The following is an 18710-nucleotide window of genomic DNA, read 5'->3' on the forward strand; positions in this document are numbered from 1 at the left end:
TTTAGCATGCACAGACACCAAATCATTACAACAATTGACACAAGGAAGCCTCAAAATGTGTGATGCTAATTAAGTTTAAGAGAAAAAAAACACCCTTTAAAATTACTAATAGGTTCCTCATAACCAATGAATGACAATTTACATGAGACAACATTCATTTCTTACTACAACAGGCATTAAACATTGCTTTTAGTGTGTTGTATTAAATCACCAGAAAAATCCATTAACAAAGCTTTTATGTCAGTCTCTTAGAATATAAAGAATACCAGCAGCTATTTAAGCATTCTGCAAGCTAAAGAAGTCTTTGCCACATTTTCTTTGATTTTCAATTCAGTTGCAGAGGTTCACAATTTTGTTCTTGAAATGGTTGGACAATGTGCTCTGAAGAATTCTTTCTTGTGCAATTGGTAGGGGCTTCTCAGTCTTCATGTGTGTGAACTGTAGGTTTCAGTTTACGTTTCTGGTTTCTCTTTTTCCTTAAGAAAAATGTGCAGGCTAGCTTTGACTTAATTAACTATAATTCTGAAGATATTTTTTCAACTAAAGATTAGAGGCACACTCTAATTTTGCAAGTAAGATTCCTAAAATAATGTACAGGAGGCATTAAGAATTCAAAAACCAAATTTAGTCAATAAGGCAATCTGCATCCTCTTGCGATTTCTTAATTGCTCCTTTCCAAATGCCAAACTGTTTTTCCCCCTAATGATGTTACTGCTCAATGTTACTTATTAGCTAGCATCATCCACTGCAATGTGCATGTGCAATAATGTAATTTCTGAACTATAGGCATTCTTTTTAGGGCAGATTCAGAGTGGAACACATTTTAAAGGTTTAGGAAGGCATTCATAGGTAAAGGGGGGGAATAAACTTTTAACACAGTTATCCAGCAAATTGAGGGGGGCGGAGCAAGGAAATGATTTCAAAGAAGAGGACCATTTAAAAACTGCTTAAGGAGCATAGTTACCCATGACTGTAATGGTTGCTTTATGCCACTTCCTAATATTTGTAATGCAAATAATTGGTGTAAATCCAATACTGGTCCTAGAATTGCCATTCATATTGACCTTAAAGCAAAATTTCAAGGGAGAAATGGAAATGTTTGGTTTGAGAAAAATGTGAATTTCAAGCAAAGTGAAGACTAGTGAAATTTCTCAAGAGGGTGGTTTCTAGCTATCCTTGTTCCCATTGCATCTTAAAGAAACATGCATTCCTTCTTTTTGAACTACTGCTATGGTTTTGTACCTATGGTTTTGCCAGATAATCCTTATAAATCTCATCACTTTGGCACTTCACTGCATCTAATGAAGGTTACTCTCAAAGCCTGCATATCCCAATCTGTTGGCCCCAACAGCAAGTCAGCCTGGTCATCGCTCTAGTTCTAAGCTGGTGTGTGTGTGTGTTACAGAAAATAATACTTTTAATTTAAGACAACAATGTACAATTGTTGCAGTGTGGGGTCTTTCTGTTCAATGTCCTTTCAGTGTCAATAGTCCATTCCATTTTCCTCCCCCTAGTTTTTCATCCCTCCCTCCTAAACAGATTGTCTGCATTATTCTCTCCAGTGAACAGACTCTGGGCTTGGGGAGGGAGAATGGGGTTCCCCAGAGTTCTCCCCCCCAAGATGATTCATACTTATACAAGCCTTAAGGTCCTCCTAAGCCAGCAGATACCTTTCTTTTAGTTGTAGATGGTAACATTTTGGCAACATAAGGACTGACAGAGTTTTGAAATTGCTATTAGTATATGCCTTCATATATATTTTTGATGCTTCTCATTGGAGTGGGACATATAACTGCAACATGCTGTGGGGGGACACTTGCACTGCCTAATCATTCATGTGTTATTTCCATTTGCCTTTCTTTATGTTCCCCAGTAATAAAAAGCTATCAGCTCCATAGCTTTAAAAAGGAGGAAAACCCCATGGGACCAAAATTTTCCACAAAGTTAAAACCTATCAATGTAGTTACAGCAGTTAGAGCAAATCATTCAAGCAATTCCAACTTCACCAAGGATCCATTACAAGAGAAAATGTTATTCACAATGGGAGAAAGAATTTCTTTTTTTTTTAATGGAAGTAATGCAAACTGAGGCTGAAAACAAGTTGAACAAATGTCTGTTATTTTCTCACTAATATCAGGTGAGAGGGAAGTGGAAATGATGGTTTGGAAAATTACATGCAGAAAGCAGGGCTAAGAGAAAAGAGACATAACCAAATTGAAGAATGTTGGTGCTTGTTGGAGATTGCCTACAGCAGCCTGCATTAAAAGCTCTTCTCGCATCTTAGAAATTTAAGCTGGGTTATTTATTTTCAAGCCCCTGAGGCGCTGATCCTATGCACACTTACTAGGGAGTAAGTCTTGTTGAAATCAGTGAGCTGATTCCAAGTAAGTATGCAAAAGATTGGTTTCACCTTTCTCACTTTCATTAGACAATGACTGGAAGAAAACCATTGCATGAAAGAACCAATCAGCAAGCATGGGTGCATTAATATCTCCAATAAGTCTGTGTCATTCACTCTGAAACTGAATGTGGTTGGGCTTGATCATTAAGTTGCACAAATAAGCTGTAGGCACAGTAGGAGGACACAGTCCATTCATTTAGATCTTATTGTGTCACTACTGTACAATAATCAGGCCTAGATGCACATTTGCCGTTTTCAAGCCATTAAGTCTCTGATGCCAATACAACCACCCTTCTCAAGTTAATTTGAATGGGTCATTTATGTGGAAGTCTGGAACAGCTTAATTGTACTGCAACACTTTAAGCATAAGCCAGAATGAATGGCATCCTGTTGATGGAAACTGGAAGCTCTCACTTGGAGTGAAATGTACCAAAACAAAACTAAAAGCCAAAACAGTTTCTTCTTTCTGAGAGTATATGTATACAGTTGTTTGATTGTTTTGTTACAAAAAGACCAATTTACTTTGAGCTCGTCCTGGGGTGCTGTAAACTGGAGGTGCTCCAATGACTTGAACAAAGCTAAAATGATTTAATGAAGCCAAGGTCTAGTTCTGTAACTTTTATATTTGAGCTTTGCAGGTAATACTTGCCATCATCTATTGTTTGTCATAGTGCTCTCTCTTTTGTTGTTGTTTGTTGAGACCGATGCTCATTGTTGTTGCGCTGCTAGGATCCTTCAGTCAGCTGCAATGCAAATACAATACAGATATGATTGTTTTATTTAAAGGGACTAAACAAAGTATACATCATACTGAGATGCTCCCAAACTCAGTTAAATGGTAATATCGTTGCAAACAGCAGCACATTGCATAGAACTATGCAAAAGGGATTGCATATGAATGGGACTTTCAATCTGTTTAGACTTAGACACCATGCTTCTGTATGCATTATGTAATTGAGATTGCTGCATTGGCTAGATGATCCTCAGGGTCCCTTTCAACTCTACAGTTCTATGATTCTAGAAAGAGAATGCTGATATATTTGTTATCACTTGCTATCAACTTGCTTACCGTATGCCCCCCCCCCAGTACTTGAATGTTTACTGTCTTTTTGCTTTCTTCCTCCCAAAATTTCTACATTGTGCAAACAGTTAAGATTTCCAGGTTTACTCAGTTTTAAGCCTCACCAAAGCTGTCTTCAGACATTCAGTTTGAATGCATGAACGGTCAAATGGGAATGTGCAGGAGGATGTATGATTGATACTAGTCTGAAAGGGGCTGTCATAGTTCACACAGAGCCCTGTGGGTGAGTAAGGCAGCCCTTTTCAGACTAAGGGCAATTGGGCATGGCTGGGGAGTGTGTCCCAGACTTTAGCTTCAGTCCTTTAATTTGCTGTGTATAGTGCATGACAATTAGGCTTGCACCCCTTTGAATTCCCTTTCCACTGCCTGTGTATGTGTTTAAATTCAATTGCCCAAATACTGTATTCTTCAGGAGTACAGCATTACCATTTCAGCCTATGCTTATAAAACATAGTTCTAATGGTAGTTGTATGGATTGCTCTTTCTAGCTTAAATATCTTAATTACAGTCATTAATCAACTTCATCAGATAATACTGCAGAGAGAGTCCATAGGTGCTTGCTTTATGAAAACCACTGCAGAGAAACCTTTGTTTTGATTGCCAGTACCAAGGATATTATGACAAGCATCTGAAGACTTGTGATAGGTGAGGTCCTGGCTGGCATTTTGGGGAACTACAAAGATCCAAGGTCAATGGAAGGAGAGCTCCTCTCTCACCCAGAAGGACTCCCATCTCTGAGGTCACTACACGGTCACCCTGCCACCCTCTGACCACTCAATGCACAGCTGAGGGTAGGAAAGGCAGCTGATTCATTTTGTGCTCAGAGTAATTATTTGCAAATTGATTTTAAAAAGAAAACATTTGAAGATATAGGGACTGTGGTACGCTCATGTTGGGTTTGTGTTCATTGGAGATCCATGTTCCCTATGATTTTAAAGTTCTTGGACAAGTCAGTACCTCACAATATTAAGCTAAGCACATGTGGATAAATCGATTTGGATTTGAAATATTGATGAAATAAAGATTTTAAATTGCTTTCTTTACAGAAAGCTGTAGGTAACATCACTAGAGCGTTCTCTCTCTTTCTCTCTCTCTGTCCCAGGGATGGATATGGCAATCCTTGAGCACAGTAGGAGTGACAAGACACAGTGCCTCCCAATTCACCTGACACACCTCCCCCCATCCCTCACATTACCAAATTATACATGTGAGCTACACATACTGTATGAACAGTCCAACATGTGTAGACTGACTTAACAAGATAGATTTTTCAGATAAAATCCAAGAAGCAACCCAAAATCCAGGACCCAACTCAAACACTCTTTCACTTAATTATGGGATGATCATTTGAAGAATGACCACCTGCTCCATGTCACGCAGCAATAAATTAATCACAGAGTCTTCTTCATAAACAGAATAAAACTTTTACTAGAGAAAATAAAGTTGTTCATAAACAGCATAGTTAAAGAGCATACACAGAGTGCTCAGAGCATATATCTGTCTCTTCACAGAGGCACAGTCTTAGTTGCTGATTAACTGGAGTCCTGGAGCCACTCTGTCTGGAACAACACAAACACACACACTGAGCTAGACAGACAGACAAACACTGAGGCCCACAGAGAGGCTGGCTGCTTTTATAGGGAGAATGAGTCATCACTCAAGATGGGTCACGAGTCACAGTGACTTAGCAGTTTGCTGTTAACAGTTAACAGGCTTAGGCTTGAATGATTGTGTAAGCCTTGTAGGCCTTGCCTTACTTCTTCTGCTCTCAAGAATCTTTGTCTCATGACACTCCAAACTTCCAAATGATAGTGGTTACTTTCTGTATGCATATGTACAAACACAGACAGGCAAAAACTTGCATTAAGAACCACTTTTATATGCACTTCCACAGGGAGAGGGGATAATTATAGAACAGCAAAGAATGTGAGCCCTCGAAAGAATGATTCATCTGTATTTCTTTATTTTAAAAAACCAATTTAAAATCTGAGACGATTTATATCAAACTGTCTTTCCCTGATACATGGTGTCCTCAAATGCATTATGTATTATTGAATTATGTTGTATGGTCATATATGAGATCATTTCGAGAGAGAACATAATTTCCGTCTTCTCATTGTAATGTGACTGTTCCAGTAGCAGAAGGATGTGGTTTTATTGAGGAAGGAGGATATGTAGGGACAAAAACAACATTGAACATTTTAAAGTAGAGTGACATTTTTTTCTGATTGCTTTAAAACTTTGACTCCATTGTTGTACTGACCTTTTTTTGTAATACTACTAGGATCACATCTTGCGTGGGGGTTACGTTCCAGGGGGTAGCATGTAAAACCGAAATTGCTTATAATCAGAACGAGCCCCTGAAACCACCCTCACATGAGCAGTCTTGCCTTTAGTAGCCAGTGCAAGATCTTGCAGGTCTCTCCAAGATACCACTTCCAGAGCCTAGGTGAGACCTTTGCAAAACCCAGTAAGAAAGGTAAAAGCTCTTTCCACGGTAATTCTTGCTGAGAGTGCGTAGTCACAGCCCATTCCCTAGGGGTGGGGGAATGCTTCACATTGAGGAGAAGTGCCCTGAGGGTGGGGAGTGCCAAACCTTTCTCTACTGCCCTGACTTCCCTGTGCCCTAAGGTGAGTTCCTGCTGAACCTTGGGCAGAATGTTGAGGTAGCAAAGGCAGCTTTCATCTTTCTTTGCAGCCTACAGTCAGGGGTGCTCCTGTTTGCCCATCCCCTTTATTGAATGCTAAAGTCATTCCTCTCTCTCTCTCTCTCTCTCTCTCTCTCTCACACACACACACACACACACACACACACACACACAGGATGCAATTATCTCTGAGCTTAGCTGTGACCTTTCACACATCTGCCTTTCACATGTAGTCTGATCCTATACATCAGTGATGGCCAAACTTGGCCCTCCAGCTGTTTTTGGACTACAACTCCCATCATCCCTAGCTAACAGGACCAGTGGTCAGGGATGATGGGAATTGTAGTCTAAAAACAGCTGGTGGCCCGAGTTTGGCCATCACTGCTATACATGTTTTCTGAGAACTAAGTCCCATGGAATTCTGATGACTTTATGCATTACCAAGCTGTCATGAACAGGGATGCAGCTCTAGGGTGCCACGGATCTTCCGTCACTGTGCATGAACTCTTAAATTCCAGTTCTCTTCTACCTGCTGGTGTCACTCACATTATGGCAGCCTAGTCACTATGAGTCTCCTAACCCATGGCCCCTCCCCATCCCCCTCTGGATAGCTGCATGGTTGCACATAATGGCAAACCTAAGGCATGCAAAGCTTATTTTAAATTTAAAGTGAAATTTTATAATTATATTTTTGCAGCTGTGTTGACCTACTCTGCAAAACCCTACAAAACACATAAGGGGCCCAGCTCAGGCAAACTACCTTCATTTTCTTAAATATATGATGCCTAGGTTAACTAGGAATAGCAACATAGTACAAGCTCTTATCCTGGCCACAAGATCATCTTTAGCACATCATAGAGTTGCTTAGGTCAGGATATTTTCTCCCAGTATCTTCTATACTGAGGAAATAAATTATCAAGATTGACTGAGTGCATTCCTCTTCTAGCATCAGAGCACTGAAAACCCCTAGGGTGAGGAGACCCTGAATGGAAGGAGGGATGAACCAACCCTTTGCTTACAGGCTTTCTCACTCAATCCTAGCATAACTTTATTTTACAATATTACCTGGCCTTGAGAGAGCAATATGCCAAGAAAGAATATTAACTACATATACCCAGACCACTCAATGTCAGAATAATCACATTTGTATGTTAATCAGCCCTCTTAATCTATTGCTTATTTGTTTTTGTAAACAGAATAAAAAATTCCCCTTGGAAATGTAGTTTCATGATTAATATATATTTCTGGGAGTCTATTCATCTTCACTTCAAACCATCCCCTGTTCACAAACAAATAGGCCTTTGCAAGTAGTTGTGTGATCCCCTTCACTGGGGGATAAGTCAGATAATATTTTAAAGATTTCAGAATGTTCATTCTCTTTATAGGAGAGTCTGTATATTTTAGCAGAAGGAAGTATAGGAGCCAATTGACTTAGTATAGTGGAAGGTAATCTTGTGGAAGACTGATGCAAATTATTTTTCTGTCAATAGAATAAAAGAACTTTTCTGATTTTCACTGTAATGTGAAAAAGAACTAAACTATCACTCCTTTTATCCATCTTTGGCTGGCTCAGTGTGCTTCGAGATGGGTCTTCCTTGTGTGTTCAGTGCTCCTCATGCATACAATGACATTGTTGGCATCAAAATGCCAGGTTGTATTTCCCTCTGTTTAATCCAAATTTACCCTTTCTAGGGTAAACCCCCTAAAACTGTGTACACATTACCATTTACTCTGGCTCTGGTGTGCTGCTACCATTGGTGTTTGAAGCTGTGTACACGGAAATTTGTTAGTCTTCAAGGTGCCACAATGTACTTTATTTTTGCTGCAACAGACTAACAGAGCTACCCTCTGTAAGTTGCCGATAAACAGTCCTTTGTTTAAATCGGAGCTATTGCATGAACCACAATTGTGGATTATGAGCTATGTTGGGACCAGATGGGAAGCCCATGGGGACCAGAATGAGCTTTCAGGCTGCTAGTTAGATTTCCTGAATCTAGGACTTCAAACAAACTTAACATTTAATGAAGCACTTATCAAACATGTTGATGTGAGGCCCACCTATAAACTTAGTATTTTGAGACCCATCTGTGACTTAACTTTACCTTACCATCCCTACTTCTCCCTTCTACTTTCCTGCTCTACAACAGAAAATGCAAGAATATCACATCAATAGTTAACAAGTGTATATTGTATGGGCATATGCTGGCAGTATATATTCAAACAGAATTTAAGCAAGACATAGAGGGAGAGAGTGATCCTGAATTTTAAAGGGGCTACAGAACAGTATTGTTACGCTGTTGGCTTGGTGAAACAGCCCCTGGAAATGGAGGAGGGCATTTAAAAAACCTCCCAGTTGTGCAACCCACCCAGAAATACAATGGCATACCCTCGAACATTTCTCCAATGAAAATAGGGACATCCCATTCCATAATGATAATTTTACTGTTTATACCCCACACAACTTATTGGGTTGCCCCAGCCACTCAGGGCAGCTTCCAACATATATAAAAACATAATAAAACATTAAACATTTTTTAAAAAATCTTCCTTATACAGGATTGACTTCAGACGGCTTGGGGATCAGATAACTCCATACCCTCCAACATTTCTCCAATGAAAATAGGGACATCCTTAGGAAAAGTGTGACATTCCAAGATCAAATCAGAAACCGGGATAGTTTCTCTAAATCAGGGACATCCCTGACTTGGAGGGTCTGCGATGGGTCACACCAATGGGCTGTGCCCCACAATTACTAATTTAAGGCACATAATCTGATTCATAGCAAATGGGCACAAAACAATAATTTACCAAGGCACGATAATAATTAGTATTTTGGTGTTCTTGATGTTGCCATATGTCATAATGAATGCATTTTTGTCTAGGTTGTTTTACCCTTCTCTGCTATAAATGGTTAAGTCCTTGCCTAAGGTCTCCTAAATAACAGACTAGCAGGCTTGTGTTGTAATCATATTGAAAAATAAGAACTGAATAATATTTGAAAACAATCTGCACACTGTCCTTAACGTTGCTAAATATAATTTTCAGCATCCCTAATCTTTAGAGAAAAGTAAACCTGCCATAAAAATGATAAATTGCATAGTCTTCATTTTTAAAAAATAATCCTCTTTAAACAGTTGATTTTCTTTTAATTATGTTAATCCTTATTAAGAGACTATAATTCTGCTGGTAATGCACAGAAAAGCTGCATAGTAGACAAATGCATAGAAAAGCTTGCAGCTAGCATTAAAGTGGAAATATTATGCAAATACGTGACAGTAGGGTACTTTCTTTGCTTTACTAATCTTTATTTATTTGAACAGAATCAGAATGCATATTAATTAGCCTGTATCTATTCTTTTTTTAGGTCCTGAAGAAACAGAATTCAAGTGTCCCCTGAATCATATTAAATGTATTGGCACCAACAGATGTATTCATTTGTCTCTACTCTGCAATGGCGTGTATGACTGTCCTGATGGATATGATGAAGGCGTACATTGTCGGGGTAAGTGAATTTGATGATGGTTTGAAACATCCCACTTTCAGGAGTTTAGGGGTCATAGTGGTTGAGTTTGTGTATTATTTTTAACTTTTAGATTTACTCTTGTGGATACATTAAATGCAAGTTTCACCACTTCTATGCTTAATCAGAACCTTTTAGCTTTCTAACAGCTTTATTGAACTTTAGCTGGATTGGGGCTGTTCTTTGCTTTCTTCCCCCGTCTTGCAAGCAAATGTTATAAAACGTGGTGGGGCTTGTGGGCAGAGGGGCATCTGGGGTTGTACGAAATTCTTCCGATTCTGAAAGTTCCCTCCTCTCAGTTCTATCGCTACCACTTATAAACTGTCCTCATCGTCACACGCCATGACATATTGCCAGAATATGAATGGCTAGGAAACACCCCTTTTGTAGCCGCAGTTAAATAAAATGAGTGTACCCAACTTTGCCTTTCCAACATCATCTTCTCTGACTCCCCTCTGTGTGCTGGTCATCCATGCTACTTTTGGTATCTCGCCTTCATTCATCAACCCACTTCCACCTTCTCTAAACCCACTTCAGGGCATAGGAGTCAGCTCCTAAACACCAAGGTCCCTTTGCCCCTTCATAAAATATTTGAAGCCTGCCCCCCACAAGTTGAAGGGCATTCAAATGGTGTGCATGCATCACCTCTTGTGATCAATTATGCAGGGTGGGGCTTACCTAACCCCCAAATATTTATTTAAGTTGGTACCCCTGCTTCAGAGCCAGACTAGATTCAATTTAGCAGTGGTTCCATATCCATCTTGGTATTCCTCGTGATTCTTCACTAATCATTTGTCTGGTTTCTACGTTTTGGCTTACCCTGAGATGTATATTTAATGTGTATACCGTATTTTTCGCTCTATAAGATGCACCAGACCACAAGACGCACCTAGTTTTTGGAGGAGGAAAACAAGAAAAAAAATATTCTGAATCTCAAAAGCCAGAACAGCAAGAAGGATCGCTGCGCAATGAAAGCAGCAATCCCTCTTGCTGTTCTGGCTTCTGGGATAGCTGCACAGCCTGCACTCGCTCCATAAGACGCACACACACTTCCCCTTACTTTTTTAGGAGGGAAAAAGTGAGTCTTATAGAGCAAAAAATACGGTACATGTTCATCTGGCTTACCTTGAGCAAATATTTGGTAGTAGTCATAACTGCAAAGCCATAGCAGACTTACTATTGCTTCCACATTTAGGGATTTGATTGATGTGCGATATCAGATAATGCTCTGTGCTGGCATTCACATGTTCACACATAAAGTATGTAAGGTTTTTAATGTTATTCTCTGCCCTACGCTGTTTTGGTGGTCAAAGTGGGAAATGGTTCAGTAGACCAAATCATTTTGTATTTCTGAGAATTTGAATCTTTAATTAACTATTAAGAATGGCATTAAGAAAACGTCAGCATTTTATGATATAAAGTGCTATTCATACAGTTGTCAAAAGAAAAGAATTCATTTAATTTGGCAGTTTTTAAAGTGCAATTTGTCTTACCCTCAACACGAATTATGCTCCTGGGACCCTTCCCCCGTATATGTTTGTTAAAACTGCTAAATGAGTGAATAAGCCTAATTAGTAACATTGCAAGGTTATAAATCAGCTCATTAAAATGGTAGCTGTTCTTATTTATGTACAAATACTGAAGCATCACAAGCATTAGATCTATTTATTTTATTCTAATATTTATAGATTGTGTTCTCTGCCAAAAGAGTGGCACTCAAAATCTGTACAACTTGAATAAAAATACAGGGTTGTCACTCTATTGATTGCTTCCATTGTTAGGTACTTGGCAAATCCAATACAACTATTCTGATTTAAAGAAATCACTTTTTAAAAAGGTGTGCAATTCGTTATGCAACGTGTATATTTCAGAACAAAATTCTGAAATTGATTTATGAATGCTGATTTCAAGGGAAATAAGTGTTTGTAAAATTTAAATAAAACATTTAAAAGCCTAATTTATAAATTCAGAATGTATAACTGCAATCAGGGTGAATCACTATGTAGTGGCCCATGGAATGATGTTCTTGATTTGATTGCTTTCTTTTCTTTATTGTGGCCTTTATGGGTTTTCGTCTTCTTTTGTATCTGCAAAAGAAAATATGAATTATTAAAATATGGAGGCATTTCAAAAGTGAATAATCAGTGTAAAACATCAAAAGTTTGTGCGTCTGCAAAAGTTGTGCTGTTGCCCATTCCGAAAACCTTCAGGCTATAATTTTTTATACCAGCCACAGTGCTGCCATTCCTCTACCTCAGGACTCAGCTACACAGCTGCAAACAAAACGTTTTAAGTGTGTTGTAAAGTGCAATATACAAATGTGACACTAAATGGTGATAGTGAACTATGCCAAATTCAATATATTTTTCAAAAGCATTTTCGCAGCATTTTTTATATGTGTGTAGATTCCACCTCGGTGTCAGTAAAAGCTGTTTGCATAGCGCAGCGGCATGGAATAGGGGCAGCAGTCCACTTGTATTGCAACTGCATTGATGTCTGTGTCTGGTGCTCTGCTGACCCTACCGGTAACAAAAGAAGCTTAACACTGTAACCTGTTCTCAGCTGGCACAACATGTACAGTATGTGCATGGGAATATAGGATTAGGTCGCCTGGCTTTGATGTTCTTTTTCAAATTTAAAGCTTTCATTGCAAAATATTTGAATTACTTGGTAACTTGGGACCATTTGTGGATCCTAGAGAAGCACGGGTTAGTTGTCAATTTCGATTCATGTCTGAACAGCCCTCTATGGATGACAACTTACGCTACTAGGATGCCATTTGTGGTTTCTTCTGGGGCAACCCTGCAAAGTATGTTAGTGTTATTTCCACTTTGCAGATGGAAATTAAGACTGAAATGTTGTAATGTAGTCTAGTACTGGTACTAAAGAAGTGCCATGCGAACCGAATTCAGATTCACATGACTGCTTAATTGAAAACAGTGCTGATCAGTAATTCACAACTGATATGCATAGCAGAGAATTTAATAAGGGGTACAGGAAGCTAAGAGCTCATTCAAGCGACAGATAATGGCTTTTGTTTGTCGCTTTAAAAGCTTAGAGTCATGGAGATAAATGCTACTGTAGGACCTAGGGAGTAGATGGATTAAAAGTCAAACACATGAAAAGGAGTATACATTAAAGGGATAGCTGTTGCCTTATTCTTACGTCTTTTTGTTTTATGACATGAAATAATATATACATCAAACATGTATCTTCATGCTCAGTTTGACACTAAATATCCTGTATAAGTATAAGCCCTAATTTGTTTTCAGATACCCCTCTACAGTGGTAGATTTGCTAGAAAAGATCTGTGATAAGGACAAGCTTTGCTTGTGATGACTAAGAAACACAAAAACGATTTTAATCAAAGATAGAATGTTGGTGGAATATTTTTTGCTTCCAAACTCAAGGCAACACCTTCCAAGTACTGAAGGAGTCTCTGCTTGTTAACTGTCTTGTGCAGTGAACCTGGCCTGTATTGTTACACACCAATATCAATCTCTGCCAAGCGGTAGCAAGATGTGTAAGGGGCAGGGCCGTCTTAAGCATATCCGGCACCGTGGTGCAAAGATCCCTCCAGCGCCCCCCCCCAGCAACTCCAAAACAAGGGAGGGGGCGGTGGAAATTGTCCTCTGCCTCCCCCACCGCCCCGATCACCGGTGTGGTGGCGATCAAGCAGGAAAACGTGCTGGCAGACATGCTCTCTGGTGTCAGGGCGCCCAAGAAGGCAGCCAGGAAGGCTGTGCGCTGCCTTTCGCCAGGAAACAGGAGGAGGACAACGACCAGGAGCAGAGCCAATGCAGAGGCTTGGGAAGAAAGGTGCCTGCCCGCCAGCCATATGGCTGGCGGGCGTGCAGGGAAAGGGGAGGCTGTCAGCAAAGCAGCGCAGCTCCCCCACTCACTAGGGCGCCCCTGAGAGGCCAGCGCCCTGGCGCAACAAACCACTAAGACCAATGGGAAAGACGGCTCTGGTAAGGGGGGTTCCGGGCGCTTACCCAGGGTTATGTTTCTTTCGGGAAATCAAGGCACAGCAGGGACTAGCGTCTTTCAGAAGTATGGTTCATTTTACACATATTTACACCTAAGGCCTAAAATGGAGTGGGTGCAGAACATTATACGCAAGAGCTTCCCTCATTGCTCCTCTCATAGCCTCAGCCACCCCGGGTTCTCAGAGCATTGAGTTCTCCCTACTTCCTCCGTCTTGTTCCCAGAATGCCTTGCCAAAAAACCTCAGTGTAAAAGAACACCCTCTTTTCCTGCAGTGACATCACACCCCCTTGTTACCCTGGCAACCTCCCCCTTTGTTGTATGATGCTGAATGTCAGGGTAATGACCCTGCTATCACTTGACTTTGTTATGGGATGGCACTTCTCGTAAGACCAGCTCCTGAGGAAGCTGGCTTGACTTCAAACCTCACATTTACCAATTTGAGAAATTATGGGGAGAAGCTGGCACCCAGGACTTTTAGGGAATTATTGCCTCATACAATCCCATAACAATATGCTGTGGGAGTAAGTCAACTAACTTTTCTCAGAGCAGACCTATTAAAATTAGTGGTCTTAACTCATTCATTTCAATGAATGAAATGAACATTTGCCTAACAAAGGTTCACCTAGTGCCTTTGTTGTTGTTGTTGTTGTTGTTGTTGTTGTTGTTGTTGTTGTTGTTGTTGCTGCTGCTGCTGCTGCTGCTGCTGCTGCTGCTGCTGCTGCTACTACTACTACTACTACTACTACTTATATACCACCTTATACCCACAGGTCTCAGGGCGGTTCACAGGATAAAACACATTTAGGTGCCAGGAAAAACGTTCCTCTTTAACCAGGCTTCTGGCTGATTGACATCCAATGCCCTTTTAAAATGTGTTGGGGGGTGTTATTGGGTTGTTTTTATTTTTATTTGGATTATGTATTTTATGTTTTTATATTATAATTTTATCTTGTGAACCACCCTAAGACCTGCGGGTGTAGGGAGGTAAAAAGATTTCATAAATACAGTGGTACCTCAGGTTACAAACTAAATTCATTCCAGAGGTCCGTTCTTAACCCGAAACCATTCTTAACCTGAGGTGCACTTTCGCTAATGGGGCCTCCCACTGCTGCCACCATGCAATTTTTGTTCTCATCCTGGGGCAAAGTTTGCAACCCAGAGCAACTACTTCTGGGTTGGCGGAGTTCGTAACCCGAAGCGTTTGTAACCCAAGATACCACTGTAAAATAAAATAAATAAAACAAATGTATCTGCTCTGAGTAAACCTTAGTTGAATACCACCCCAGTGATCTGATTACTTATTTTTAGGTTTCTTACACAAAGGACTGAATGTAACTCCTCATTTCCATTAAATATAGGAAAGATGTCAAACTACTTAGTCTCTGGGAGGAAGGAAAGGTGAGTGGGTGCTAAGAATAAAATAAATACATAAAGAAAATAAACTGAATCCAATGTATTTCTGCAATTTGCTTGCAGAAACCTTGTTATAAAAGTTTAGATAAGCATTCTTGTAACTTATGTACCTTTTAAATATGCAGGTTTTTTGTCTTGTGGGAGATGGAGGGGATTTGGGTAATTTTCTCGAGAATTTTGTATCAAGTATTTAAATGATTGAATGGATTTTTACAGTGGGGAGAATACTACTGTTGTGTTAATTCATTGCATTAACATTTTAAATGGGACATACACAAGGCAGAGTGCTTTTCAGTGCAAGGTTACATTATGCTTGTATCTGAAGCATAAAAAGGTAATGCATATGAACACTGAATGAAACAGGTGATGGCACTGCTATTTCTTTACTGTCAGCTTATAGATACATGCAATTGTCTTTTGTTCTTGGTGAGCAAACTGCATAAATTCTTTTCTTCATGGTAGCAGAGAATAAAAATGGTTTTATCATGTTTGATTGTTTTACATTATAAGCTTCAATGTCTTTCAAAGCTGATTCTTGATGCTTGGTTATCTGAAATAATATGTACAGTATATGGGAACAAGTCTGAGGAGCACGATAAACAATGCATATTGTTTATAAGATACCAATGACTTGCTCATTTTTGCATTGTATTTTGAAAAATATATTAGTTCTTCATCTTACACAGCAGATGAGGAGATCATGAGCCAAGTCAAATAATTCTTCTTTTATTTTTAAAGATAGCAACTCTTTTTCCTAGCTCCTTCAGTGTAACAGTTTCAAAACTATTTTGGACACAATGGACTGGGAATGACCACTGTTTTGTGGCCACAATGCAAAGAAAAATGCATGCTTTGTATTGGCTTTCTTGAAGCTCTTCCTATCTTGAGCTGTTGTATATAGTCTTAAGAGTGTACTGACTGGAGCCAGGTACAGATGTGAGGCATAAATGATGGGATGAACTAGGATCACATTATATGTATATGTCTGCAGGGGAAATGAGAAGAGCAGGAAGCTAATGTGACTTTAACTGTGGCTGACCCAAACCCTGCCCATTCCAAGGGGCATGAAGACAAGGCAAAGCCCCAAAGCCTGGCCCCACGTTATGTTGAGTAGGGAGGCCCCACAACAGATCTGGACAGATGTGGCAAGTGAGCCTTGATAATGTTCCATATCCAGGCTGATGACCTCACAACTCAGAGCAGCTGGCCTCTAGAAATGCCCTTCACCTTAAAATGTGACCAAGAGTGCTCATTTCACCTAACTTTAAGCATTACCACACTTCCATGCCACAGGAGTGGGGCCACCCTCCATTTAGAGTTCCCCCAGGGGACATGGCCAAAGCATATAAAGCCTGCAAACATATCCCTAGATGCAGGTGCTGGAGTGGATCTGCAAGCCAAACAGCCATTCGCAGTCCAGCTGCAACAGTGCTCCTAGAAATAGCATTGTGCAGCTGACAGGAGCCGACTTGACATAGAAATTGAGGTTCGACTTCATAGAAGAAGACATCTCAAGTTAGATCAGAGGACAGCAAAAGGCAGGGAGGGAAGGAACAACATACCTAAAATGGTAAGGTAGAAAAGTGGTAGGGACCACCTGGAAATATTAAGGAAGAGTGTGTACACAGAATATACAATGTTACTTTAGAGCTGTTTACAAAAAATGCATATATTCACAAAGAGATAGTAAAGAGGAGTCCAATTTCCATCATGCATGCATTCATGGTTTCAATGTCTGCTTGCCAAAGGCAAATAACAAATTCAATTCTTGCTTTGCTGATGGGGTAGCAGAAAATGTTTCAGGAAAGCTATTTCCAGTGAATTAATGTTTTCTTATAATCAGGTGCAAAAACCATTTCTAGGAGTTCATACGTTTAAATAGTCGTAAGTGTCGTCTTCTATATTACTGTTCCACCAAACTGTGGGAGAATCTTCTCTCAAGAGGGCAGTTCAGATGTGTTAGATATTTTAGCTTCAGCATATAGATAATGTTATTTTCCCCACAACACCACTTCAAATATGAATGTTGGGAGTCATATACAAAAGGTATTCACAGTGGGATTTTTGACTTCGTATTGAAGAACCTTGGGCTACACCATATCACACAAACTACTTTACAAAGTCGACTCCGTTTCAAACATTATTTGCCATGCAGCACAGGGGACTGCGGTTTGAGAAATAGAAGCCCAAAAATTTCTTTTTCTGAAGCAGTACTTTGGCTCCCAGCCAATACCTTTAGTTGCCTTTGTCTTCTCATTCCTCTGGCAAACAATCCAAAATGTGAGAAACAAACCCATAGAATACTACTTGATATTAGCTGTTGTGGCTCAGCATTGACTGCTGGCTTCTAAGACACTCTTCAAAGGTTTGGAGGAAATTGCTATAAGCTCAGGGTGAAATAAAGATACATGTGGACTTTGAAGGAAGTAAAAAAAACAAAACAAAAAAGAAGACGCTAATGACTTTAAAGGACCTGTCAAGGAGCATGTTAGGAAGAAGCTATTCTTGTCCTGAGGGAGATTGTCAGAAGTTTGGTCAGTGTTCTTTAAAGTGTTAATGGGGAGAAAAGAGAGAGCCTCAAGAGGCTCAAAGGTTTTAAACAAAGTTCAGAAGGTATCTAAGATGATTGTAACTGCCAGTGTCCAAACCTTTTAAAAATTTAATTCATTACAAGTAGTGCAAAACTCTCAGAAACCTAGCTCACAAAAGTTGCCTCTCATCTCTGAGTGAAGCTGAATTCACTGCAAACCAAGAAGTAAGAGAATAAACACAGACTGGAGATCCCAGAGGAATGTAAACCTGGCAAAAAAGAACAATATTGCTAGAAGGAATCACAGAATTCTCGATTAACAACGACACAGACTCTGCCCCAATTGTCTTATTATAAATACATGTGTATTCTCTGGTACTTTATACTGCGAAAGTTCTGCTACAAAATAAACTTTCAAAAGAGAAATGTACTGGAGGGCCGGAGGCCTGGTCTTCTCTACTTTGGCTTTCAGCTGTAAGAGGAAGGAAATAACAACAGATGGCTTCAGAAATGATTTATGCGCCCTGTGTTTACATCATCTGAATTTTAGAAGACCAATAGTTATGTTAACTTCAAATGTGTAATAAAAAATGTTATAATTCAGTGTTGCATGGACCCTTACAGAAAAGTGTTGTGAGTCTTAGCCAAATCCTTTTGAGCTTCCTTGAAATTCCTAAGATAGATGTGATGCTGGAGGTGCATTTCCAAGTGTTCTGCCTCCCCACCCCCACCCCCAAGTTACTTTTAGGGCCGCTTACAACCATTTACAAAGAGTCACAAATTTAACCCTTCACTTCTGCATCGCAATCCTAATCCACATTTCCTCCCCTCTCTAGAGCTGATATTAGCTGTAGAGAGAGAACATGGGTGACTGTATGTTTTCCCTCAACAACTCATTTCATTTCTTGTTGCTGAGGGGCTCCGACTGGCTGACCCTTAACTTCTTGACTTAGTTTAGCTTTTCTCATCAGGTGGCTGTGCAAAGTGGAAGTAATTGACCAGCACAAGTAACTGGCTGACAGGCACAACGTGGCAATGAACTACCAGGCCGAATTCAAGGTGGTAGCCTACAAAGTCCTAAATGGTGCTAGCCTACAAAGCCTTAAATGAGTGCATTCCGCAGCATC

The 18710-nt window shown here is 39.9% G+C and overlaps 1 protein-coding gene across 3 annotated transcripts in view; it reads left to right on the forward strand.

The window, feature by feature from the left end:
* LRP1B (LDL receptor related protein 1B) overlaps positions 1-18710 on the forward strand; it is a 764381-nt gene that overhangs the window by 358708 nt on the left and 386963 nt on the right. For all 3 annotated transcript variants that reach the window (XM_083581632.1, XM_083581633.1, XM_083581634.1), the window contains one exon: positions 9495-9632. In XM_083581632.1, the coding sequence (XP_083437758.1) occupies positions 9495-9632 (138 nt within the window). The remainder of the gene's footprint in view (positions 1-9494; positions 9633-18710) is intronic.

Source organism: Podarcis filfolensis (genome assembly GCF_964270895.1).
Source record: "Podarcis filfolensis genome assembly, chromosome: 1".
NCBI lineage: Eukaryota > Metazoa > Chordata > Lepidosauria > Squamata > Lacertidae > Podarcis > Podarcis filfolensis.